The sequence below is a fragment of the Engraulis encrasicolus genome, chromosome 14 (genome assembly GCF_034702125.1).
Source record: "Engraulis encrasicolus isolate BLACKSEA-1 chromosome 14, IST_EnEncr_1.0, whole genome shotgun sequence".
Taxonomy (NCBI): Eukaryota; Metazoa; Chordata; class Actinopteri; order Clupeiformes; family Engraulidae; genus Engraulis; species Engraulis encrasicolus.
The window spans coordinates 12931023-12958512 of NC_085870.1; the positions used below are offsets into that span (position 1 = coordinate 12931023).

General features: G+C 45.3%; 1 protein-coding gene across 1 annotated transcript in view; it reads left to right on the top strand.

Moving 5' to 3' along the window:
- Positions 1-383: 383 nt before the first annotated feature.
- The window catches only part of LOC134463109 (chemokine-like protein TAFA-1), a 199632-nt gene continuing 172525 nt past the window's right edge, over positions 384-27490 (top strand). Inside the window, exons 1-2 of the mRNA XM_063216350.1 lie at positions 384-422; positions 4088-4223. Of these exons, the coding sequence (XP_063072420.1) occupies positions 4097-4223 (127 nt within the window). The 5' untranslated portion in view covers positions 384-422; positions 4088-4096. The remainder of the gene's footprint in view (positions 423-4087; positions 4224-27490) is intronic.

Here is a 27490-nt window from a genome sequence, read left to right on the forward strand (position 1 = left end):
GGAAGAGAAGAAGAGCACAAGGAAGAGGAGAGGAAGAAAAAGAAATGTTTTAAAAACAGCAGTCTGGTGTAAAGGTGACGAGCCCTCCATCTTCTAAACCTTGGCTGGTTTTTGACAGCATTCCTTGGCAGTGAGGCTTTTTTGCCTCTGTTTTCTCCTTCCCTGTTTTGCTGTTTTGCCTTGCACGGGTGTCTGTGGAAGGACAGGACTGTAAACTGACTGAAGCAAGGGACAACAGGGGACTACATAAGAGTCTGAAGGGAAAACAAAAGAATCCCTGGATCCTGCAGTTGTTTCTGCACTTACAAGGAACTTTTTGTCACCAATCTGATGGTCTGAGACCATGGGTGGATTTAGGAGATTGTGCTGAGACATTTGGCTAAACAAGAGCATCCCTTCATCTATCTGAACGGAGAACTCAGGTATGAATATATGTATTTTAACTATGATAATAATTATTTTATAACATGTGTCCCTGGACCACAAGTAGGCTACTCCTTTATATTTGCTCACAGTATCGAAGGACCCGCCTTAAAAACAAAGATGAATGGTGCGTAATGGCCAACAAAAGACAGAGAATCCATGTCTTTAAATCGGAGGTTGTGGGAATATTCCGAGACATGGCTAGATGACTGTTAATATGCTAGCCTATGCACGAGCGCACGACCATTCGAGTCAGCCTAAATTGTTCTCGAGGACTCCTCCTGAGGGGAGACAAAGTTCCCGCTTTTTATACAAGGTATCAGGAAACTCAGCATTCCGGCTTTTAATTGTTTTGGACACTTCGACTTTATCGCTAGGCTTCCTTGCAGTGACGAGGGAGAAAGTCTGCTGCGATGTGCAGGCTTTCAGTACGAAATAGACGCGTTATAAATATGGCTAACTTGTGTCTAAGTCGACATCTCCTGATATGCGGGTGAATAAAAACGCTATCGGTGGATTTTGTGGTCAAGTCAAGTGGTCACGTCGAAGTAGCCTACAGTGAATAAACCCGGAATACAGGCTTCATCAGTAGACTGCTTGTATGGTATTCTCTCATGATAAATCAATTGGCTAATTAGAAGGCACCACCAGAATACAACGGACCATTAAACCGAGGAGCAGATTACCTTTTTAACCCCCAGACGCGGTGCTGTGGGGTTGAAGGGGACATGAGAAGCAGAAGGAACAAACAGCATATTTGTTTCAGTTGATGGGTAATTACGTCAAAGTTGTTAATTGTGGTCTAATTACGTAGCCTAGAACTTCATCTGTTGAGCATTTCATGCTGTTAGCCTTTAACTCGTAGTCCATTGTGAGAGGACAGGCTACAAGGATGCTATTCCTCACGAACGTAAAAAGGAGCTGCTGCCGGCTTAACGTCTTCCCATTTGCAACATTCTTAGGACGAAGTTTCTTAGGACAAAGGCATTCTGCCAGCAACGGAACCGAGTGCGCAAGTGAAGGCATTCCTTGGGGAACAGTTCGCATTTCCACAAAACGGCGGATTAAAAGGGATTTGGCGAAAGGAAGGGGATTACAATGTGCAGTTAATAATTATATGCTTAATTTCTTCATGTTGAATATTCAGTAGTGGTCTCAATGTCATTTGAGGGTACGCAAAATTATGTGTGCGAATCTGTCCTTAAAGAGGGGAAGCCTGCGTGAACACTGAATTATGGAGATTGTTGTGCCTGTCATCTTTCTCCTGAAAGAATTATAGGGCTGCTCAGTTATGAGGAGCATTTCAAATGTGTTAAATTGTTTCATATAATCTTGGTCATTAGGATTCATAACACGTTCATAATACTTAAAGCCTCTTTCTTCTCCCTTTCCTTGCCATGACGCAGAATGCTTTCCATAAGTCATGCATAGTGAAATATGAAGCTTTTGAAGGAGCAGGGATATTGATTAGATGTACATGTATTTTGTTTGGTTTCATCATTCGTGACAACATCCATACAAACCAAAGGCTTCTTGACTTGGTACAGATTAAGCACACAGTCACAGTAGTAGCCTGCAGCACTTCATCCAAACTGATGGCCACATACTGAGCTCATTAGAAAGTTAGGCTGTTGCTTAGTCTCTTGGCAGTGAAAGTGTGTTCATAGCAAGCCTATGAAGAAGAGATATATATTTTCCCCATCCAAGTTGTTGGATGTTCCAAAAAGACTTTCACCAAGGCCCTCTACTGAAGCAAACTTTTACTTCTTATCGGAATTAAAGTTGAACCATATTCAGTTTTAATAGATTAGATAACAGCAAGGGGATCCCCTGGGCTCATGGAACACAGAGAGGGCAATTGGAAGTTACGTACATCCACCAAAACCATAACCCAGGTTCCAGACAATGGTAGTACATAGGCTAGAGCAGGGGTGTCAAACTCAAATGGATCGAGGGCCAAAATCAAAATATGGAATGAAATCACGGGCCGAGCTCAATATTTATTTTTAATAAATGGACTATAATTGTGCAGGCACGCCCTTAATACTCATAGTTTAATTTCATACACACTGGCACATAATGTGTTGCATAGGAGTGTGAGCTGTGTCATTGGCCTGGACCTGCTCATATTTCTGAGAAACACCAAATTTCATGTTCAAGTCTTGGTACACTGTACATTAATTAATGTATGAGGGCCAACTGTAATACACATCGGAAATTATCTCACGGGCCAATAAAATGACTCCGCGGGCCAGATTTGGCCCCCGGGCCTGAGTTTGACACCCCTGGGCTAGAGAGAGAGAGTGGTCTGCACACTGGTGTACCTCCTGTGGCACAGTGTAATAGACATTGAAAGTTAACTACTATAGTACTACACTACTATGACAGTGCACGGGGCCTTTAGTAATACATTACGACTTGGTCATTGCCAGTCTGGTAACAGCTCATTTATAATGCCGTGTCTTAAGGGGTTAAAGAAAAATAGAAAAATATGTGATACACGATAACATGGACTGTATATCGCGATATCGATATTACTCGCGATATTTAATATACATACAAATATATACATATATTTTCCCCTCTCTACTTGCCATTCTACACTTTATCATATATGAAACAACTGAGAGCAATGTTGTATTTCCAAAATTATTTTTATTCGGAAAAACATGGCTAATATAAAGCATCAACTTAAAAATGTCAACCTTTTTAATACTTTTTTTAACCTTTTCACCAAATTGGCTGTTATTAAAAATTAAAAAGTAGTTTATCACAATATAACCAGCCGTGATATCGTGATATTGATACATTTTCGATATATCGTGCAGCCCTAGTTTAAAGCTCCAAAAGGTTCATTATTAAACAAACAACATCCACTCAACATACCACTCACAAACAGAGGGGCAAAAAATGAGGTTAAAGATGAGTGCAACCTATACGTATCTGAACAGCTGTCAGCTGTCAAAGCAAACCGCAGGTCATATCAGCATAGGTCATCCATTTGGCTGGCAGCGTTTTAGGTCTATTACGCATGTGTTACGGATGCCAACTAACAGAGTTCTGCGGTAGAATGTTAGGAAACCTCACTCCCAAAGACTCATACACATGTGATAGCCATCAAACTGGGCCTGGACCTTTCCGCTCAGTGTTTTCGTATCAGTGCTCCCTGTTGCAGTGATTGGGAGGTCGTGGGTTTGAGCCCCGATAGCCAAGTACCGTCGCAAATTTCCTCTTCTATTTGTATACTTCAATTCTCAGAACTACTCCTACTTTTTATATAGGCCACTTATCTACAGATCTAATTTACTGTTCTTACTTTTGCCTGTACTGCTGAAAAGAGAATACTTGGCTTCTCAGTCTTGGTTTTCAATCAACACTTTGCTTTTTGACATTGTGAAAGGGCATTTTAATCACCTTTTCTTTTGTGAGAGAAACAACTGTACTTGAGGTGTGTGTGTGTCTGTGTGTGTGCACGTGCACGCCTGTGCGCACATTACTGTGTACGTAAGTACATGAGCTGTTAATATGTGTATGGAAAGAACCATGTAGGTGTAGTACTGTATGTACTATAGGCCTACAGTATATGTATGTATGTAAGTGTATTGTGTGATGCGTTTGTGAAAGCATGTGTGTGACAACAGATCCCTTGTCCTTCCCTCGGCAGCCTCCTGCCATGTCCTGGTTGGTGTCCTTGTGGATTAGGCTGGGCTTGCTATCCCTGTGCCAGGCCACCCTCTACGAGACCATCCAGCAGCACCACGTGGCCCGGCCGGGACACAACGCCATCACGCAGATACTCGGTGAGTACCGCCCTGCAGACCGAAAAGCTACTTCTCTGATCTTATCTCTCTCGCTGTGTTTTTGTTTTAAACACATATGCTTGCGCACATGTGCGTGCGGCTGCGTGCGCGCACACACACACACAAATGCGTGCACTGCATACACACGCGCGCACACACACACACACACACACACACACACACACACACACACACACACACACACACACACACACACACACACACACACACACACACACACACATCTATCTATCTATCTCTCTCTCTCTCTCTCTCTCCCACACACACACACACACACACACACACACACACACACACACACACACACACACACACACACCGAGAAACTCAAACAGAAGCCTCCTGAAGCTCCTACCCGTGTCCTGCTGAAAGTGGTCTTGATTTGCTCGGGAAGAACCAGCAGCAAGCTGAAGCCCGGCGAATTTGGGAGCTTTTCTTTTTATATATATATATATATATATATATATATATATATATATATCTTCTAGTGAGCCCTAGATGGATTTTGATTGCGTGTCCAACTCGACTTAAGCACAGCTTGAGCTTGAGTTTGAGTTTGGTTGGTGGTTTCCTTTGGAGCATTTCCAATTGCAGAAAAGGAAGAAAAAAAACATTTCCCTACTTCCATCTTGTTCCCTTCCCTTCTCCCTCATTATCCACTCTCTTCCCTTTCCCAGTCCTCCCTATAGCAGTAAAGAACACCTCCCTTCCCCTTCCCCTTCCTCTTCTCATACCTCCATTTGTATCCCACTTTCCCTCAGCCTGGGAATTCACATGCTGCCTTGCCATGTCAGAAAAGGAATAGATTGTTCCGAGGCCAAATCTTGTTATTTAGGTTGGCTACGTTCCCCTGTCTTGTCCATCCCTACCTGGTTCTTCCTTGAAGCAAAGAAAACTTTCCCTCTCCTTCCCTTCTCCCCCCAGTCATCTTCTGCCATAAAACACAGACCTCTTTTACTTCTTTCAAAGATTCATAGATTTAAAACGTTTATTTGCGATAATAGAAAAACAATTTTTTGACCGAAGGCTTGTGTGTGTGCATGTGCGTGTGTGTGTGTGTGTGTGTGAGAGTCATTTGTGTGAGTCATTTCAGAAATTAATATTCTCAGTGTGAATAGCAATGGGGATGAAGGGGTTCTTGAATACATCCTTTATATTTGCTTTCTCCTTCCCTCCCCACTCCTCCCTTTGCCAGTTCAGGTTCCTCAGTGTTTTTTATTCGCTCTGTGTGGAGGTCTAAACAGGAGTGTGAAAGGTGCTGAGAGAGGAGACCAAGAGAGCGTTAAGACATCTTTGCTCCGGTAGCCAACGTTGCGAGGCAAGGTAATGCAAGGCAAGGCTAGGCTGGTGGCTAAAATTCCAGCATACAGTGTGTGAGACTATGGTGGGGGGAGCAGGGTTGTGTTAGGGTAGGTGGATGGTGCTTTGATCACAGCGCCTCAGATGGAAATGACAATTATGTTTCTCTCTTGCTCTGCGGAAATGTTAAGCAATTAAGGCGAGTTTCGGCGGCGGCGGTGCCTTGCGGAGGATAAGGGGGTGGATGTCACCAAGACGTTTCTTTTTCACACACGTGCGCGCGTGTGCGCTGGGCTCAGTGTGCAGTAGTGGCGGTGGAGCAGCACTGTGGCTTATTTTAAACCGTGACACCAGGACCTGGGGCAGAGCAAAAAAAAAAACAGAGAGAGAGAGAGACAGAGACAGGACCCATTTTGTGTAAGGAAAAAGGGTAAGAGAAAAAAGCAAGCAGGCAGCCAGACTTTTTGCCTGCATGCTCCCTTCCTGGCCCACCCATTTTTAAATGTTAGCCCATACATTATTCACGCTTTGATTTCATATGAATTAGAATGAATCTGTCATCACATGAGGGGGTGGACCTTTTGATAAAGAATTAGAAAGTCCCTCCCCCTCTTTCTTTCTTACCTCACCTCATATTACCTCATCTGATCTCGTCGCCTAGCATTCACGGCAGTGACAGAAACTCTCTGTAACCATCGAAGGTCCCCGAAGTGCACGGTGTGGATGGTGTTGCGGTGTTATTTCAGGCTGCCATGCCGGGTAAATGGAGCCTTGTGATCTGTGAGCGGCCAGCGAGAGGCTTCACTTCACACAAAGCACTCTGCACTCATTAATCTGAACACGAGCGGCGGAGAGCATCCTGCCGACTGACCGGCAGGAGTGCCCAAATGAATTTTTTACAGAGTGCTTCCAGGTTTTTTCTTTTTACCCTCTGCCACCCCCCCACCCCCCCCCCCCCCCCATTCCATTTTTCCCCGGCCCAGCAACACAGGGTGTCAAAGATGTACAAGGAAGTGCATGCCCTACAGTAAGTGACTTCTGAATTATGGAAGAACTGGGCTAAAGGAAAAAAAGCTGGGTGGGAGCTGTCACACTTTATGGTGCACTTGTATATATTATTGTTGGAACGCTCACACCCACTGTATTGTATTATGAGCCGACTGTCCTTGTGGGATGTTACTGTGCCTAGATTTCACAGACGAATATGCATGGACACACACACACACCCGCATACAGTCCCACTCCCTCTCAAAGCATATTCACTCACTCACTCACACACACACACACACACATACACACACACACACACACACACACACACACACACACACACACACACACACACACACACACACACACACACACACACACACACACACACACACACACACACACACGCACACACACGCACACACACACACACACACACACAACCCCCCCTGTTTGTTTTCACGAAGAATGCTTCCCTGTGGAGGACCGTTACTGAGGCTTTTATGATTCCTCAGGGACGGTAAGTGAAAAAGAACAAGACGGAGGGGGTGTATTAGAAAGAGATGATCACCCCCATAAAAATGATCAAGCCTCCCGTCATTTGTCCTGGATATTTAGCATTTGTCAAAGCCGAGGCAGGCAGGCAGGCGGGCAGAGGCGGGCGGGCAGGCGGCTTCAAGTGCGCAATGGTGGGCTCTTCATTGTCTTGTTTATCCTCCTTAGCCATGAAAGCCTGCTTGCGGTTGTGGTATTGCAACACTGTATCATATGATCCTGTGAAGCGAAGCTGAAAGGGGGGGCGAGGAGGGAGGCTGAAATGGCCTATTGATGTTAAGCTGCTCTAGCTCACCACCTTCGAGTGCCAAACTCACGCCATGCTTACTGAAATATAAAAATATATACTCTATATGTCAGTGTTTCCCAACCAGGGGTACGTGTACCACTAGGGGTACGTGAGCACACTGCTAGGGGTACGTGGAAAAATGAAAAAAATGTATGAGCATAGTCACATTGGGATATAGAGCATGAGTGAGGGGGTACTCGTGGAATTAAAAAAAGGGTTAGGGGGTACGCAAGACAAAAAAGGTTGGGAAACACTGCTCTATGTATTTAACATTAGACTCTTAGTGGGCTTCTTATGTGGAGTGGGGGGTGTTATTTTTTATTTCTCAGAGCACAGAATGTCAGCGTTGGTCAGGCCACTCTGGGTTGCATATACATTCAGTTGGACGGACTTGACCAGGGCTGGCTTGTTTTCTGGGAATGGGGAGACTGTGATGAATATTTGAATTAGAATTGATTTCGTAATTTGCGGATCCTCTTTTGTTTCATCAAGCAGAGCCTAAGATATAAATAGATTGGCGCTGGATGATGAGGGAGAAATGAGGGAGAAGAGAGTGGAAGAGAGGAAGAGCGAGAGAGAGAGAGAGAGAGAGAGAGAGAGAGAGAGAGAGGGAGGGAGGGAGGTTGACGGAGGAGGACAGAGAAAGAGACACATGGAAAGAGAGGATTCAAGTCTGCAGAGATGAAGAATTTCCATGCCCATTGCCTTCATCCCGCAATCAAAGGCTATCTGAATAAGCTATCAGCATGTATAATGGCATATGCTAAATGCTGTTGGGCCTGATACATTATGAATATCTGCCATCATTTATTAAAGACGGAGACGCTTACATGATAATGTGAGATGATATGCACGGCACATTACACAGTCAGTACAGAATATGGACATTTCAGAGTAGAAGAAATTCCTATTGGTTGCCAAAACCAATATTGGTATTGACATTCGTGCAAAAGGCTGTTAGGGAATGAAAGTGAAAACTAATTCAATCGCTGTATTCTTTATTATGCGTCTTGTTTTTTTGTTTTTTTTTCACAATGTCAAGCACTGTTATGGTTAGGTATGCCATTGCGAGTTGTAGACCGCAAGGAAGCCTTGCTGAACCGTAAAAATGGAAAGGTAGTAACCCAGCAAGAAGCTGAGTAACCCTTCCCACTGCCTTAGGCAACGGGAATGACAAAGATATCATCAGAGTCGGGGAAGCCAACATGCTCTCTATGGACACATGAAAAGGAAATACAAATAGATAGAGCTGATAGTGAAAGAACTGAAGAGAAACCAAAACAGTGCAGAAAAGTTCTCAGCATACATGCAGTTTCGTAAACATACTCATCTGCTTTCAAAGAAGGAGCTCCGTTAACGTCTGTTGTATCTTTTACATCCGATCATGCAAAAATGTTTAGAAATAACTATTTTTGAATGACCTCTGGCTTTTCGTTTACCTTGCCAAAAAATAAAGAAATGCTACTCCGACAAAAAAAAAAAAAACTGTCACAGTTGTGGTTTTTATTGAGTAACGATTCGCTCGACTGCTCCATCACCTGCCCAGGCAGAGTCATGCCACCTCTTCCCATGAGCCTCTGCTGAGGGAGCTCCCTGGCGCCCCGCACTCAGACGAGATTGATGGCCTTCTGATTCCAGGCAGCCCATTTTGGTCTCTCAAGAAATAATCCACTACATTGACGGATGAGTGGAATGTGACATGACACAATCCTCCCCGTACCGCTCTGTGTACTCCTCCTCATCCCCCTACTCCTCCTCTTCCTCCTCCTCCTCATCCCCTTCCTCCTGCTCCTCCCCCTCCTCCCCCTCCTCCTCCTCCTCCTCCTCCACCCTGCTTCATACCTGCTGCCTGGCGCTGCTCCGCACACACAGCCATGGCTTCATTAGCCTTCGCCTACGGGTGGAAATTTCTAGATTTTTCATTTGTTTTTGTTGTGCTCTCCTATCTAATCCTACCTTCTTGTTGCTAGGCATTTTTTTCTCTGATCATTTCCAGAGAGTACATAACACAGTTTGTTTGATTTGTATCAGTAAATAGATAAATAAATAAATGAACAAATAAATAAGGGAAAAACTAGATGCTGGGATGGGAATTTAGGAATTCCTAAGTGTGTGTTCCTGTTGGCTTATGTCATAACAAGATGTCGTGTTGTGGCTCGGTGGTTGCCAGGTGTGCTTGTCAAGGTCATGAGGAATTAGATAGGAAAATGCCGTCTGAGTCAGTCACAACAGAGCTGTCAATCCCAACACTGATTTTGCTCCCTGAATATGCGGGCTGTCAGGTAGTCAATATGAGCAGGTTGTGTGTGCGTGCAGAGAGGGAGCAGGGATCACTGTCATCCGTAAGCAAATACCTCTGACTGTTTTTGGGGAATGAATGAACTCCATACAGTAATGAATGTTCCAGAATGTCCCTAGATATTAAAACACTGCCTATCTGTACATCTAATATTGAATCGAATCTTACAGATCTACTTTGTTTTGAATTACTCTCATTGTGGAGCTGGCTCTCTGTAATGTCATAGCAAAGTTGTTATGATGTAGTTAAGCATTTTCAGAAAGTGAATAGGGTCGCCGACGACCCCAGCTGCAATAAGATGCTACATATAGTCATGCTTCTCCATAGGAGACTGATTCAGGCTTAACACTGCAGTGGGAGGCACTGAATGCCACTGTATACTATATTAAGCTGTAGCACAATTCCTGTGAACGGAGCAATTTCTTCTTATTTACTTACCTTTCCTATTAAGTAAAATGGTGGCTAAATGACTCATTAGCTATTGCCATAGTGGTAGATGATCAGCAGCTCGTTGTAAGCTCTGCGGTCCATCGGTGGCTAAGGAGGAGCTGGCACCTTGATCCACTGCATTGATTGGGTATTAGCGTTCAATGACTTAACCGCCACCACAGAATTGAAATTGCTAATCAATTTGGTGTTCAGTATGCTGTATGAATCTCTGGGCTCACCATGTCTGTGGCGCTGGTGGACAAGGGGATTGGGCCCCATTGATCACTTTCCACAGCCAATCATCAGCCAAAACGAGGCCCACCACAGTGTAACTACCAGGTGTTTCATGTTGCTAGTCCGAAATCATCAATATTAAAATCTGTAATTAATTACATTGGAGGAGCATTGGATAAGCCAAGCACACAGCACAATGCCTGAGAGTTCGGTGCCCATTCTAATCCAAGTATTGTGCATAATTCTTAACTTGTTTATAGATAACAATGGGGGAAGCCTTTGATGCAGTACCTGCTTTGTATCCATGAGCATATGTAAGTGGTTGGTAATAGTTTCAATGTTATGATGCTGTTGCGGAGAGTAAACACTGTTCAAAGAACAATGAAAACCAAGCTGTCTTTTTCATCTACAAATGAGGGTCACCCGCGCCTAGTCAAATTACAGTGCATCAGGTTTTTTCCCCCCCATCGGCTGCAATGCTACACTACCAGGTCAAATATAGAGTGTACTATAGACTTCTGACGACACAAATGCATCAATTGAGAAAATGACCACGCAGAAAGAGTGAACAGGGCTAACATCACCTTGATTGATCTCGCAGCAACCTTTAATTGAGCAAATCTGTTGGAAGGCAAATTGATAAATGAATCCAAATGTATTTTTATTCAATGGGTAGGCCTACGTATAGTCACTTCACCTCGGTCTCTTCTCTTCTCTTCTCTTCTCTTCTCTTCTCTTCTCTTCTCTTCTCTTCTCTTCTCTTCTCTTCTCTTCTCTTCTCTTCTCTTCTCTTCTCTTCTCCAGCTTGTCTCTGTCTCTCTCCCCCTCTCCGTCTCTCTCTTTTGCTCTCACTCTCTCTCTCCTTCTCACTCTCTTTCTCTGTTTCTCTCTTAGAAAATTGGATAACACGGGAACATTCAATCAGGTTGGCTGAGATAATTCAAGGGCTCATCATTTTGAGAATGACTTTTGCAGGCCCGTCACAAACAACCCATTAACACCGGCGGCGGCCAGATGAAATTGCGTTGGGTTTTGAATGAGAAGGTGGAAGAGGTGTTCCATCACTTCAAATCTCATGGGTTAAGCGGGTTTCCACAGTCTCTTTAAAATCAAAACAGAAAGTACTGGAAAAAGCAAGAAACAAAGAAAACAAAAAAGGCTCGATGAAATTGCTTTTGTGGTAATGAAAATCAAAGAAAACGTGACACAATTGTAATTAAACACATTTATTTTTGGCCATGGTGGCTCCATAGTTTTTTTGTTTTTGTTCTAAAAGCATCCCATTTCAAAGTCTCTAATAAGGTTACATTTTATTATAAGCACTGTTTAAACTGTAGCTTTTGCAGAAGAACCACATTGGAAGTACTCGGGGGCTGGGGGCTTCAACCAATTGCTCACCGTGCCCTTCAAGATAATGAAAGCTCCCTTTTTTTCCCCAACCTGGCCAATAACGAGGTGATCAGTCCCGTTACTCAACGCTCTCCTTCTCACTCATCTGAGTCTTTTTCTTCAATTTCCTCGTCTCTACCGGGCCCCTCAGACGATTTGTCATGGATCAGATGAGACAATTTGTCATGGATTAGTGCACTTAAATGTCTGCGATGCAGGGAGCAGCCAGTGGAAAAGCTGAAGAATCCTATTACAGTGATTTTTATGGCAGTTTTGGGGGGGTTGGGGGGGTGATGGGGGGGGGGGTGCGGGGTTGGTTTGGATGGGAGTCGAACTGGCACTGAACTGTACATGGGCTTCATAACGTTTTGTGTTTTTTGTATCTTTCTTTCTTTCTGTCTTGTCTTTTCTTTCCTTGTGCTGTTTTGAGAAAGCGCTGACTCATCCACAACAGTTCTTGGAGGAAGTTTCATTGATGTTCATGCCGAGTGGGAAACGTGGGATGTGGGGTCTGGTTACCGTAGATACTCTCCTCCTCTCTCTTCATATTCAGGTCAAGTAGACACATCTTCCCCTCAGATGGAAGCCAGTTGGTGTTGTTACAGTATATACACCTCTACTAGCCGAAATCAATGGCAAAATAACATATCATTTAAAAAAAAAATTACACACAATTTCCTGGCATTAGCAGTAAAACTTTTTTTTTTTACAAAACCAGAATGTAATAGTGAGGGGTAGAACCACAGCTCTCTAAAGGTTGTGTGGCTGAGCTGAGTAAATATAATGTTGCACGAGGGGAATCGTGGGATTGTTAGTGTTTGCTAAGCAGCTCTCCCTTTCTCTGGCCAGCAGCTCTTGCAGTGCACAGGCCTTTTCTCTTCTCTCCGATATGAGATACTATGAGATTAGAGCCCTACCCTTCCTCTGTCTATCCATTTATTCCTCTTTCGCTCTTATTCCCACCACCCCTTCATCTCTCCCTTCCTCCATCTTTCCCTCCCTCCCGCCAATCCTTCTTTCCTACCCCCATCCATCCATTCATTCATCACTACGGATGCTTGCTAATTACACTCAGACTCATACTCGTCAAAAGCACTTGCCGATATACCAGGGATCGATACTGCTATTCCAGAAACGACACCAACAATATCTTGCCGTTCTGTTGACTTGAAAGTGCTGCATTTAAATCTAAATGGAAATGGACAATAAAATGAATAAACAGGAAAAACAAGACTATGCATTTATTTTCATTGTATGTCGGGGGAAAAAATATCGACATCTGTACTTGGTATCGGCAAGTACAGATATATATGTACTCATACTTGTATCGGTTTTCAAAAAAAGTGTTATCGTGCGTCCCTATCCATCTTCCCTCCATCTCTCCCTCCCTCCCTCCAATCCTCCTATCCTACCTCCCTCTCTCCTCGCCCACTTTCTCTTGCCTTCCATCCCTCCACCCCTCCCTCTTTTTTTCCCTCCCTCCGTTCCTCCTGCCCTCCTTCTTTGTCCTCTCTTCCTTCCTTATCGCCTCTGTTGCGGGTGCCTGATAAACGTGTCAAACGGCAGACAGGCTGCACCATCTCACAAGATACTCAAACAGTCGATCTGGCTGGATACAAATAGTATAGTGCTCCTCCTCAACCCATTTCCAGAAAGGGCCAGCAGCAGTATGCGTGGACAGCAGCACTACACTGCTTGCTGCCCGCCTGCCTGCCTGCCTGCCTGCCCGCCTTCCTGCCTGCCTGCCTGCCCGCCGCACCCTGAGGCTTCTCCCACCGGAGATCATGTTAGGACAGTATGCATATTAAGCATTGCACCATGCCGCGCGAGCAGAGGCCTCCCATTATGCCCGGTTGCATCTCGCATCCCTTTCAATAGCACACCCCCTCGACTGTCAGGCTGCATGCGGATCGCTTTGCTGCTCAGCTCTGCTCTGCTCTGATCATTAGCAGCAAGTCTGGACAGCACTGCAGACAAATTCATACTTGCATTATATTTGTGTACATGTTTGAATGGACCTCTACTCTATACACAATGCCTCCTCATATGCACTCTTGACTGCCGCAGTAGCTGCAGAGGAATAAAAACCAAGGCTATCGTTGCCATCGATGTAATTATAAGGCATGACTTTTCAAACAGGAAGCATTTCCACAGAGTTGTGTATGCTCCGCTCTGCATGTATTAATGCCAGATTATGACTCACTGTGCTTCACACCACTGTTAAGGTTCTGCCTCTGCTGCTGGCATAATGACTGCCTCCCTCTCTTTGTGCTCTAGAGGACAGCGCCGGGTTGATATAAGCATTAATGTAAGCGCTCAGGCTTTTTCAGCTTCCCTTAAGTTTTCAGTTTTAAGCCAACACTGAATATTGAAGGGGCTGCATGGACTCTCTGTGGTATTAAGCATGCATACTTACTCTCTCACCCACTTAAGCCATTTTATCTGATTGAATATGCTAAGGAAGGTCAGAGCTTCCACCTTATTTTTCATGAATAGCTATCCATCTCCTCGCCAAGGCACAATTGTGGCCATGCCCCCAAACGCCTCGCTGGCCTCCTCTCGTGCGAAGAAAATAACTCAATTTGTCTTGTCTGATATGACTTGATGAGACAGACTCATATTGCCTTATCCGCCCACTTATCGCCTCAACCTCCAATAATGCCAAGTCCTTTCCAGAGCATCCCAGAGAGAGAGAGAGAGAGAGAGCGAGCGATAGAGAGAGCAAGAGAGAGAGAGAGAGAGAGAGAGAAAGAGAGAGAGAGAGAGAGAGAGAGAGAGAGAGAGAGAGAGAGAGAAAGACCGAAGACCGTTCTGCTTAATCTTTTGCGAATAGACAGTACACACTCTGACCAGGAAGTCTCACTGATCTTCCCTGTTGCATAGGAAGACCTTGTCATGTAATGAGGTCTGGAACGTACAAATAGGGCTGACTGTGTACTAGCCAAGAGGATTCTGGGTGTTTATGTAGTGCACCTGTGTCTATTCACAGCAGAGGCTAACTGTGTTTGCCCTTTTCACTTTCATTCAATTTCCAATTTCATGTTTCTATTAAAATCGCAAAGTTTTTTTGTCACAGAATAGGTGACTCCCCTCGCGTGGTTTCACCCACTGAGCCTGAATGCCGGGGGATAAAGAGCTGCCTGTCTGTTAATTTGTAGCTGCGTCTGTCAAGACGGATTGAATCAGTCTCATTGTGTGTGTAGGAGAGGGGCTGGAGAGATGAATTGTGTTCTGTCGGAGTCTAAGTGTCCGCTGTTTCATTAGGAGCCCACATGCTTATTATCTAGTGGAGGGCTCTCGAACTTCGGGGTGGAACTCACCTATTGTGGTGACAGCCGCACGCGTTAGCGTTAGCGGCTCGGCTCACACCTTATTTCTTCTCCACAGGTTGTCTGGCATGTGCATTTTCCGAGAAGGCATTCAAGAGCAGCAGGCGGCAGGCAGTCTTTAAGACTTTCGATATTCATTATGTCTTGAGGCTGAAAGGCACACTTACAGAGAGATTGACGCCACCGCAGTCCTTGGATGTCTTTTTTTGTGTTGGTCGACTTCTTGTATGTTGTCTGGCACCATGAGGAGAGGCAGCAGGATAATCAATGCTGTTATTCTCACAGAGCATTTGAGTGTAAATGTTTTCAGACAGAGAAGTTGTAATTGGGAAACTTGCCTTTTTGCCCGACGTTGCAGTTATCATGTTCAGTCACGATCTATTTGTTGTGCCTCACAATTGGATTTCTAGCAAAAGGTAAAGATTTTCGTCCTGTCTTCAATAGCGCTCCTTGATCGTTATCCTATTTAAGGATTTATTGTTACACATAAATGATGTTTGAAATCATACACGTTTGTTTGTTGTAGCGTTTCTTCTATTGACTAACCACAACAAAGGGTCTTTCATCAGTTAATTAGCCATTATGTTCCACTCACTGAATCAAAGACAAACTGACGTTCGAAAAAGTGTTTCTTTTCAGCTGAAAGGAACCTTGCGCATGGAAAACAATATCAAGGATTTCTGTTTTGTAGCCCTAGATATCACCTGCAGTTTTCTCCATGAGTGAATTAGTTGGACTTTTGGGAGTTTTGGAAACCTCCCTTTGCTTGCAGTTTAGGGCTGGCTTCCCAGCATGATGTTCGCCCTTGTCCATCTCCATCACCCTGACATTTGTTTGTTTTCTTGTTATTAGGACTAGGTCGATTATTATTTCTCTTTCATGCTCTCTCTCTCTCTCTCTCTCTCTCTCTCTCTCTCTCTCTCTCTCTCTCTCTCTCTCTCTCTCTCTCTCTCTCTCTCTCTCTCTCTCTCTCTCTCTCTCTCTGTGTGCATGGAGCTGTTGACCACTATACTTTTGGTATTTCTGCAGAAGACACAAAATTGTTTGGGGTGCTGGATTATTTTTATTTCAATAATTATTGGTCCTCCCAAATAAACGTATAGTGTATGTGTGTGTGTGTGTGTGTGTGTGTGTGCGTGCGTGCGTGCGTGCGTGCGTGCGTGCGTGCGTGCGAGCGTGCGTGCATGCATGCATGTGTGAATGCGATACAAATACATTTTGATTGATGTGGAGCAATATCAAAGAACATCATCATGCATCATACTCTACTATACTTAAGGTAGCCACCTTGGCAACAAACACTTACCACCTTGACTAAGCCCTCTGAGGATTCAACTGGTCCTTTACAAAAATTGTTTAAAGGTGCACTGCGTAGAATTGTGGTCAGAGTAGATCTTGCAACCACTGGTTTGCTGCTCATTGAAACCATGCTGCCTATTGCCAAATTTGATCTTTTCATGAATATATAATAGAAGTAATAACCTAATATTTACTCGTATGACCAAATTACAGGAAGGTTTGCTGCTACAGTAAAAACGTCTTGTACTGGAAATTCAAAATGGCGGACAATGGAGAAGATCCCCCTTTTCATGTATGAAAAGTTTCATTTTCCCAATCATAATGAATACTTTGAATTTGATGGTGGTGTTAAGTATTTATGAAAAGTGTAACATTTGTGAACAGGCAGCATGAATTATGGAAATAAACTACTAAAATTATTACACGGTGCACCTTTAAGACATTTATTTTGTTGGGGTTTGATATCATACTTCATTATGAATCTGCTCAAAATAGCCTTTGAGTCATTGAGCCTTTGAGACACTTTGGGACCCAACCGACACAGATTTCAATCACACTTGCTGTGGCTGTTTAGTAGCAAGGTAGCACCCCAGACCTACTTTTGTGTGAATCTGACACCAATATTAAGGGAGAAACAGACTAGCAAAGGTTTACATATGAGGGTAGGACACTATACATTCAACCTTGATTATATCAGTTTGCGTAAGTCATAAAAGGATGTCTCTTGTGGCACAGCAAGTATGATTGAAATCCGTGTCGGTCGGGTCCCAAAGTGTCTGATTTCACGTGAAATGACCCCTTTCCCAATCATGTAGGTTACATACATGTGTCTTAAACGGGCTAACACTCCACCCACTTTGACTAACACATACGGTATTCTGCGGGGAACATTTACTGTCAGTTTTATTTTGATGACATACGCCTCACAATGCTCCTTAAAGGGTTAACGGGAGCGTAAAGACTCAAGTGGAATGTGCGTCTGTCTGATATGATTCTGGAATCACCCTGTAGAACTCTCCAGCCGACTGGTCGTTTCCTACATTCACACCTTCAATTGCAGCTGCCAAATGACTCATGCACAGTTGGAATATTATTTCATCCTCATGCAGAAAGCTGGGATCCAGCGCTGAATGTTAAAAAGGAGAGCTCTTCTCAAGAACACATGAGTTCTCTCTCTCTCTCTCTCTCTCTCTCTTGCTATCTCTCTCTCACTCTCTCTCTCTCTCTCTCTCTCTCTGTCTGTCTCTCTCTGTCTGTCTGTCTCTCTCTTTCTCTCTGGAACACTGCTCAAAAACACCTATCTCTCTTTCTCTCTTTTTCTCTGTGTCTCTCTATCTTACTCTTTCTTTCAGTTTGCGTGTGTGTGTGTGTGTGTGTGTGTGTGTGTGTGTGTGTGTGTGTGTGTGTGTGTGTGTGTGTGTGTGTGTGTGTTCATGGATGCATGCGTGCACGAGTGTGTGCTTACTGTATGTGCATGCCCGCATCTGTGTGTGTGATACAAAGAGAGACAAACAGAGAAAGACTGAGACAGACAAATAGGTAAGCACGCATGTGAATGTGTATAATGAACAGGTACGCAGACGTCGGTTTGTTACTGTATGTGGGTAGTATAGTATGAGTGAAGCTCATGGCTCCTCTAATAACCCTCCATCGAGTGGCTCCGCTTCAATAATGTGAATTACACTTACAGCAAATACGTTGACGAATTGCACTGAGAGAGCAAACACGTCACAAAGTGTGCAGGTTTGTCAAAGCCCTTAATGACAAATTAAAAATGTCGAACACAACCCATGCAGGTGTAGCCTGGCGGGGAGACACACACACAGATGACGGGGTGGTGACATGGCGGAGGACTGGAGAGGCGGAGAGGTGGGGAGGTGAGGACCAGAGGCTATATGAAATGAGGGGAGGAACACGAAAGTCTTGCTCGTTAGAGGCAGAGGTGTGTGTGGGTGTGTGTGTGTGTATGAGTGTGTGTGTGCGTGTGCGTGTGTTTATTTGTGTGTATGTTGTGTGTGTGTGTGTGTGTGTGTGTGTGTGTGTGTGTGTGTGTGTGTGTGTGTGTATGTTTATTTGTTTGTATGTTGTGTGTATTTTGTGTGCATGTGTGTGTGTGTGTGTGCAGGTACGTGTGCTTGTGTGTGTGTGTATGTGTGTGTGTGTGTGTGTGTCTGCGTGCGTATGTTTGCATGTTTGTGTCTGTGCCTGCATTGGAGTGTGTGTGCGTGTGTTGTGTGCTGTTTTTTTTCGTGCAGTGACAGTCAGTCGCTCGCTCGGCACAACAACACCCTGCTGTGAACTCCTGACACGGAGCAGAGAGAGAGAGAGAGAGAGAGAGAGAGAGTGAGAGAGAGAGATAGAGAGAGAGAGAGAGGATGCCAGGTAGGGCAGCCAAAGGAGTAGCCGTGAGATGGCAGCAGCTGTGTGAGGCAACACCCTTTGGCCTCCTCCAGGCCAAAGATCCACTTCCCGGAAAAAGCAGGAGTGAAAAAAACACATATTTCTTCTTCATACACACGCCAAGGTTCAGAGGTTGGCAGGGATCTCAGGTTTTCTTTTTTCTACCAACCCCCCTCGTCCCCCTTCTTTTCTTCTGTCATGTCACCCTCACCTGAGGAAAAGAGGGTGGGGGAGATTGGGATGGTGGTGGTGGTGGTGGTGTTGTTGGTGGAGGTGGTGTGATGTACTGTACAGTACTCGCATGACAAACAGAAACTTGGGCAACACATGGCGCTTAAGAGCACCAACACCCTTGTGTTTGCACGTTTGACACACTAGATTACCCCTCCTCCTCCCTCCCTCCTATCGGCACAGCATTTAGTTCCACAGCTGAAGTACAGCCCGCTGTCTTTTTCTGCCTAGTTGGGCCACAGTTGAATCGTTACAATCTTGCGCCTCCTTCTTCTCCTCCTCCTCCTCCTCCTCCTCCTCCTTCTCCTTCTCCTCCTCCTCCTTCTCCTCCTCCTCTTCTTCCTTCTTCTCCTCCTCGTCCTCCTCCTCCTCTTCAACGCTTCGGCGTAATGGAGAGAGAGCCCCCTTCCACCGAGTGTGTAAATATTTCATGCTCTCCTCCATGTAATGTGCTCTCATGACATTTGCAGCAGAGCGATCTTTTTGCCATACGTTTTACATGGGCATTAAAATGAAAAAAGAAAAAAAATATAGCGCATTTGCCTTGCGATGATGATGAAGTGACAACCAAACACCCACCATCCACCCACCCTTCACACCCTCTTCTTAGCGTTGAAGATCGGCAATAAGAATTAGGTGGAGTTGACTGGGTGTTTTGGGGGGGGGGGGGGGGGATGAGAGAGGAGAGAGAAAGGGGGATGGCGGGAATTAGTTGAAGGACCACTTCAGTGAGCGAATCGATGAATGAGATTTAAATTACACTTATGAGATGAAAGCCCCTTGGCCCTGGCGTATCAAATACGATCCAGTAGCAGGAGGAGAGGAGAGTGGAGAGCAGGGGGGGCGGACGGCAAGAGGGGAGAGCCAGGCTCCAGCTGAGGAGTGCTTCAACGAGATAATGATCAGAGAGCAGAGCAGTGACCGTACGCTGGCTGGTGGGCTTCGGAGCGAGCAAGATGCCATTCATTGCCCGTGCCGTTATGTAGCCTACTTAGCATGCAAGTTTAATCGCGCGAGCTCGCAACGCAACGCAACGCAACAAGGAATAGGTCAGAGTTATGGCCCATTTGGTCGGACATGCGGCGGACATTTGAAGATCGTTTTACATCATGCGTATATCGGGCGCCGCTTGTTATTGAATTACGATATGATGCATTACGGTACGTGTTGTCGTGCGGTAGATGTAAACATGATAGATATTGCCTCTATATTATGATATAGCTGTAAGGTCATGTCTGTCAAAGAGTAAATAAATACTGTGTATAGTAATTGGGTAATGCTCATTCACAATGGAGCAGTGGAGCTGAATACATCTACCCAGTCAAAGCTTGTATATCTCCAGTGATCTCTATGCCTTCTTTCAGTCTTACAAAAGGCCAACTCTCCCATAAGATTCCCTCTCCTATTGTACGGATTACTGAGTGTAACCACAGATTTGTTTCCATGGCTATGGGTTGAGTGAGAGTACTGTATGGGGATGAGAAGGGATGCCCTGCCTCTGAGGAGAGAGGTTTAAAAGTCCTTTATTGGACCAATGTCAAATTAATACAGAGCTCTCAGTACATCATTGCTTACCAGGGTGGAAAAAAAATAAAACAAAAAGTAGCTCCCTCATCACAGCCTCAACACCAACTTCTCATCCTCATCAACATCACACAACATTTCTTTATGTCCCCAAATACCCAGAAAAGATGTCACATCATTTACCAATTTCTAGTAGGCATATTCGACCTTTATCCTGGATCTCACCGCCCCCTTTAAAACCTCCACAGGATCTGTTTTTTATTTTTCGAGGTCCGCTCTTCCCAAGATAGTCTGGTGCCTTACTTAAACATAGGGATCATAGAGAGCCTTTTTGCAGAAATCTGTGAACAGTCTTGGCTCAGGCACCTCTCGCTGCACCAAAACCCCTCCGCTCCCCACCAGATCTGATCTCTGAGGAGAGAGCAGGTGAAGATGGAGGAGGTGGGGGAGGAGGAGGAGGAGGAGGAGGAGAAAGAAGATGTGGCAATGTGTGTGTATTCACTCGGCTGGAAGATGTCGCCCATCCATCACGGTAGCGCAGGTGTTGCCTCACGTGCAAAGCAGCGGTGGACTCACTGGCAATCTGTACGTTCTGGAAAAGTCCTGCGGTGTGTTTTTGGTCCCAGCCCGGCCCCTGGTGCAAAGAGGTTTTTGGCGGCAGTCATTTCCAAGTCAGCCTACTCGCTTCGCTCCTCTGCTCCAAATGTTTGCATCTCTCCAAAGTGTAGTAGCTTGGCAGGCTGTAGCGGGGCAGGAGGTGGAGGAGGCAGGAGCACAGTGGGGAGGAAGCAGGAGAACAGGAGTGGAGGAGGCAGGAAGTGGAGGAGGAGGTGGAGGAGGTGGAGGAGGAGGGAGCACAGTGGGGAGGAAGCAGGGGAACAGGAGGGGAGGAGGCAGGAAGTGGAGGAGGAGGTGGAGGAGGTGGAGGAGGCAGCAGCACAGTGGGGAGGAAGCAGGGGAACAGGAGGGGAGGAGGCAGGAGGCAGGAAGTGGAGGAGGAGGTGGAGGAGGAGGTGGCAGGAGCACAGTGGGGGAGGTGAGGAGCACCATGTGAGGAGCACCATGGGGAAGTGGCAGCAGCAGAGGAGTGGAGGCGGCAAAAGGCACAGGAAGGAGAAGGTGGAGGAGGCAGGAGCACAGTGGGGAAGAGACAGGAGAACAGGAGTGGAGGAGGCAAGAGGTACGGGTGGCAGGGATTGGAGGAGGGAGGAGGTGGAGAAGGGAGGTGGAAGCGGGTGGAGGTGGAGGAGGCAGGAGCACAGTGGGGAAGAGGCAGAAACAGAGGAGTGGAGGAGGCAAGACGCACATGAGGCAGGAAGTGGAGGAGGTGGAGGAGGGAGGAGATGGAGGAGGGAGGAGATGGAGCCGGGAAGAGGCAGTGAACCGGAGTGTAGGAGGCAGGTGTTGCGGGAACCAGGAGAAGAAGGAGGAGAGGAGTCATTAGAGCAGGAGTCGAGAAGGAAGGCAGTAAGTAGGAGCATGGCATGCAAGGAGGTGGCAGACAGATGGTGCCTATTTGATTGGGAGGCACAGTAATGTCAAGTTGGGAGCAGTCTGCCTGCCTGCCTGCCTGCCTGCCTGTCTGCCTGCCAGCCTGCCTGTCAGTCAGGTACTCCTCACCAGTCATGCCATCATCTCTCTTCCAGAGACGCTGTAAATGTATTATAAACCTTTTTAGAATTCTGATTTTCTTATGCTGCAGCACACACACAGGCACATGTTGATACACACACGCACACACACATGAACACACCACTCACATCACTGAGGCTTTATAGTGGGTAAAAGGCCATGTGCTTGTGTAGTTGTGTCTGTGTGTGTGTGTGTGTGCGTGTGTGTGTGTGTGTGTGTGTGTGTGTGTGTGTGTGTGTGTGTGTGTGTGTGTGTGTGTGTGTGTGTGTCTCTCTCTCTCTCTCTCTCTCTCTCTCTCTCTCTCTCTCTCTCTCTCTCTCTCTCTCTCTCTCTCTCTCTCTCTCTCTCTCAGTAGGTATCATTATATGTGTGTTTGTCTGTAATTCATGTATAAAAATGACCACAACGCTGCCCAATGCAGCATCCATCCATCCTGGCCTTGACACCGTTTGCCCATTACCACAGGTAGGGGGAGAGACAACAATAATGGCTCCTCTCCTCTCCTCTGCTCTCCTCTGCTCTCCTCTCCTCTCCTGTCCTCTCTTCTCCTCTCCTCTCCTCTCCTCTCCTCTCCTCTCCTCTCCTCTCCTCTCCTCTCCTCTCCTCTCCTCTCCTCGCCTCTCCTCTCTCCTCTCCTCTCCTCTCCTCACCTCTCCTCTCCTGCAATCTGTTCCGATGGACAGCCAGAGCTGTGCTCCGTTGGTGCATAACATTCGCTCCCATTTTGGGCCCATGCGTCGGCCTTTAAAGCTGTCCGTCAAACGGCTCTGCAGCAGTTCTACCCACTCCGGGGGCCCTTGGCGAAGTATAATACATGGGGTCCTTTTTAGTCATTTTTTTCTGTTGTTTTCTTTGACACGGCTGAGTGCTGGGCTCCCCTTCCAGAGGGTATTTTTGGTGGGGCCCTAGGAAATTGCCTAGTCTACTTAAAGTGATACTGTCCCATTTTTGGAAATGAGCTTATTTTACACCTTCCCTTGAGTTAAATAATAGGATTTTACCGTTTTCCTGTACTTTCAACCGTTTTCTAGTTATCACCGTGCAAATTTTACCTCCAAGCTAACCGTTAACATTGAGTCCTATGAGACCAGTTAGCCGTGAGCTGGTCTCATAGGACTCAATGTTAACTGCTAGCATGGAGGTAAAATTTGCACTGCCATACCCCGAGAACGGTTGAAAGTACAGGAGAACGGTAAAACCCTATTATTTAACTCAAGGGGAGGTGTAAAATAAGCTTATTTCCAAAAATGGGACAGTATCACTTTAACACCGGCTCTGCCTCTCGGTGTCACATGAGTGTGCAGCCGAGGTGTTGGTGTTTTACCACAGTGCACAGTACATTTTGCGGTGTTGGTTCAACACTTAAAGAGTTCATTTATGTCCAAATAAGGTCAAATCAACCCTCAAAGTGTTGAATGAACACTGCAGAATTTGCTGTGTGTATTGCCACAGGTTTCTTTTCCCTTTTCCCTTTTCCCTACCTGCTTAGCTGCCTCTTTCGACATTTAGAGCCCTCTTTTTAAAGCATGGATTATGCATCATGCAATACAATGATGGCAATACTGATCGGGGCATTTGATATGTAAACAAAATGATCATATTTTTCTTGGGGAGCAGGGCAGGGGTGCTATCTATCGCCTATGGAAAAGCCTCATTATACCGTCTCTTCTGATGGCCATGGCATTCAGAAACGTTCTCTGGATCATATTCCAACGTTATCTCGTCACCTCGGTAAATCCAATTTTAGATGGGCTAGATGTTAACGGAAAGGAAATCCTTTCGTCTCCCCTTTTCAGTTTTTAGTCAGAGGAATAAGATTTTCTTTCTTTTTCTTTTTTTTTTCTTCTTCTTCTTTTTTCGATTTCGGTGTGAGGAGTGACAGGCGGAGGTGTAGCAAAACAGTGTGAAATGAAAAGCAGCTGTCCACAATATGAAAAGGACAGCGGTGAAGAGGTGAAATGGAATTGGCAGATGTTGAATACGTACAAGTGAAAGCTGTTTGAATGTGAACTGTGTAGCTTTTTGTCAGAGTGTATTGAAAACACTGTCATGGTGGAGGAGAAGATTGGTCTGTTAACTTCTTTTTCATTTTTATGGCCTCAGAAATTAGACACAGCTAGAATCAGCTTGAGCTGCACTACCGTCTCTGCTTACTATTGATTAACATGGGACATTCTGCAGTCTAATACTAATAAGCCCCATAAAAATACAGAAATAATACTAAACTAGAAATGCACTCAGAGAGTGCAGACCTCCCCCAAGGGAGCTGTTTGATAGAGCATTTGACTAAGTTACACCCTATTTTTTTCAAGTCTTTCTGCATTCTTTTTGTGGACTTAGAAACTGTAAAGTCAAAATTTGCCCCATCCTGCAATGGTGAAGAGTCTTTGAAAATGTCCTGGAACTGGATCATGACCCGGATCACCACCAAAATCACTTGTTCCTTTTGCCATTTCCAACAACTCCACAAAGTTTTATTCAAATCCATTCATCACTTTTTCAGTTATCCTGCTGACAGACAAGCAAACAGGCAAACAGACAAACAGACAAACCAACGCGACCGGAAACGTAACCTCCTTGGCGGAGGTAAAAAGCATGTCCATGTCACAAACCCTCTTGACCAAGTTTAGCTAATCTGCTCAGTGATGGCACTTCCAAAAAATAACCCACGGTCAAACCTCATATATATTTATGGCCATATTTTCCGTTTTTATATTCATCATTATACTTGTCGTAAATGTTAAAAAGCCTGAAGGTAGGCCTAAATTATTTCCAACTCACATTTTTTGATTACATTTAAAAGTGCTAGAATTGGTTGTGTTGAAAAGACTGATTGATTTACCCACAGGTGTAGGAGAAAATGTATTCTGTTGGATCATTTCCCTACAGGTATAGGAGAAAATTTATTTTGTTGAATGATAAAGGTTATCAGACTTTCATTTGTCATACAGCGTGCAAATTTGACACATGACTTATAGCCGTAATGAACATCCGACATTGATTGAAAATGATGTGAAAACGTTGAATCGCCAAGAGACTGGTCGATACTACCCAAATATATGCTTACAGTACTGCCCTTTTAGATGCTTGTAGTATTGTAAACAAATCAAAAGGACTTTTTGAAATATGAAACAAATATTATAGTCTATGTAATCCTCTATAATATTTTGCATGTGCTAAACGTGGTCAGACTGGAGTTAAAAAGCTTTTAACTCTGCAGGTCTCAAGGGATGTAATTAATACACAAGTCACGACGCAGCCATTTCCCGTTCCGAGTTTGATGTGAGTATGAAAGTGTCTTCAACAGCTATTAGGCATTCTTGGCCAACTGTATCACACAATCACAAAACCGTATGTGGGTAATTTCTTCTGAGGATTCAGTCGCCCTGTGCACAGCACGCAGAGGTTTTTGTCCTCAGATAAAATAACAGGGCAGATAAGCACCCGCCCTGGAGCCCTCCATTTTGCTTTATGGTTTTCCTAACCCCTCGCTCAAAGCACCCCACTAGATCTTGTTTTTTGCTTTTAGCTGGGTCACCTTGCACAGTCACACATGAACGTGTAATGGTTCACACATCTTAAGGATGGAAAAAAAGAAAGAAAAAATGTTTCACGTGCTCCTGGCGTTTAGAATTCAATGCATGCACAACAACAAAACCCAGGGAGAGCCCATTAAGCAGCGCCTCTTCTTCTCTTGTCTCCCCAGTCTTGTATTTTATTGAATATACGCCATGTTTTTAAGAGGTGTCATGTCTGATCCCTCCAAAACCTGCTTTGCTGAGCAACTTCATGGTGGTTTCAGATTGTGATGGAATGAAAGAACAAAACGCTTAGAAAAAAAGAAACTTTGTGGGGAGAGAACTTCAGAAAAAAAGATGACTGTGTTCAAAGTCGACAACGCTCTTCTGGTTCAAGAATTGTAGTTCATAACCATTCACAAGCTCCTGCCCTGTAACCCTGTTTAAAAAAGACAAGAGAGTACTCAGAGTAGATGGCAGTCCTCCCGTGCTTGGCACATTGCTCCGAAGCGGTGTTAATATTTCAGCGGTGCACATGATAGCATCGGCTTTAACACTCGAAAGCTATTTGTGTGAAGGGCTGAGCACCAGAGTGTCTCTCCTCGGCCATTGAGCATTGAGTGGTAGAACAAGAGGAGTGACAGAGAGAGAGAGAGAGAGAGAGAGAGAGAGAGAGAGAGAGAGAGAGACAGAGACAGAGACAGAGAGACAGAGAGACAGAGAGACTGAGAGAGATAGGGGGTGAAAAGCAAGAAGAACAAGGGAGGACAGAAGGGAGGGAGGAGGAGAGATGGAAAGAGAGAGAGATTGCACATTTAAAGCACCAGGCCATGGGTTAAGGGAGCCATGCAGTGTAATCCCTGGAGATTACGGATGGAGTTATTACGTGTGGGGATGGTGACAGGGAGGCAGAGGAAGGAGCATGTCCGTGTGAAGGATAGCCAGGGGAGGTGCTGCTTTTTGCTGCTGCTGCTGCTGCCACGATGCCTGTTTGCTCTCCATTGTCACCCTCTATCGCCTGCTCTTCATTCGTTCCGGCAATTTCTAGGAGTCGACCGTCCAGGAGTCACACAATTCTCGGAATGTACACACACAGACACAGACACAGACACACACACACACACACACACACACACACACACACACACACACACACACACACACACACACACACACACACATACACATACACATACACATACACACATACACACACACACACACACAGTTGCACAGATGTGGCAAAACAGAAACTGGTAAATTGTCACTGTCATTTACGGTGAGGGACACTGGCCATTATTGAGGCCACTGTTCATCTCCTTGGGGCTGGGCTTGTAGGGGTTGGGATGTGGGGGGGTGGCATGGGTAGGAAGAAGGGTGATGATGGTGGTGGTGTGGTGTTGGGAGTGGTGGTGGTGTTGCTGCTGCTGCTGCTTCTGTTGTTTGTGATAGGACTCATCTGATGGATGGGGAGTGTTATCATGGGGAAACAAAGAGATATGAAATTCATGTGACACTGTCACCTCCCCTCCTCGGTTGTCTTTTTCTTTTACCCTTTCACCCTTCCTTCTATTTGTCGCTCTTTCTGTCTCTGTCTCCCTGTCTCCCTTTCTCTCACTTTCTCTCTTGTCTCTCACGCACTCTCTCACAAAATCTACCTGTCTCGTTCTCCATGTCTCTCTCTTACTTTCTCTCTCTCTCTCTCTCTATCTCTCTCTCTCTCTCTCTCTCTCTCTCTCTCTCTCTCTCTCTCTCTCTCTCGCTCTCTCTCTCTCTCTCACCCCCATCTGTCTCTCCCCCTCTCCACCCCGTGCCTCCTATTACCACCG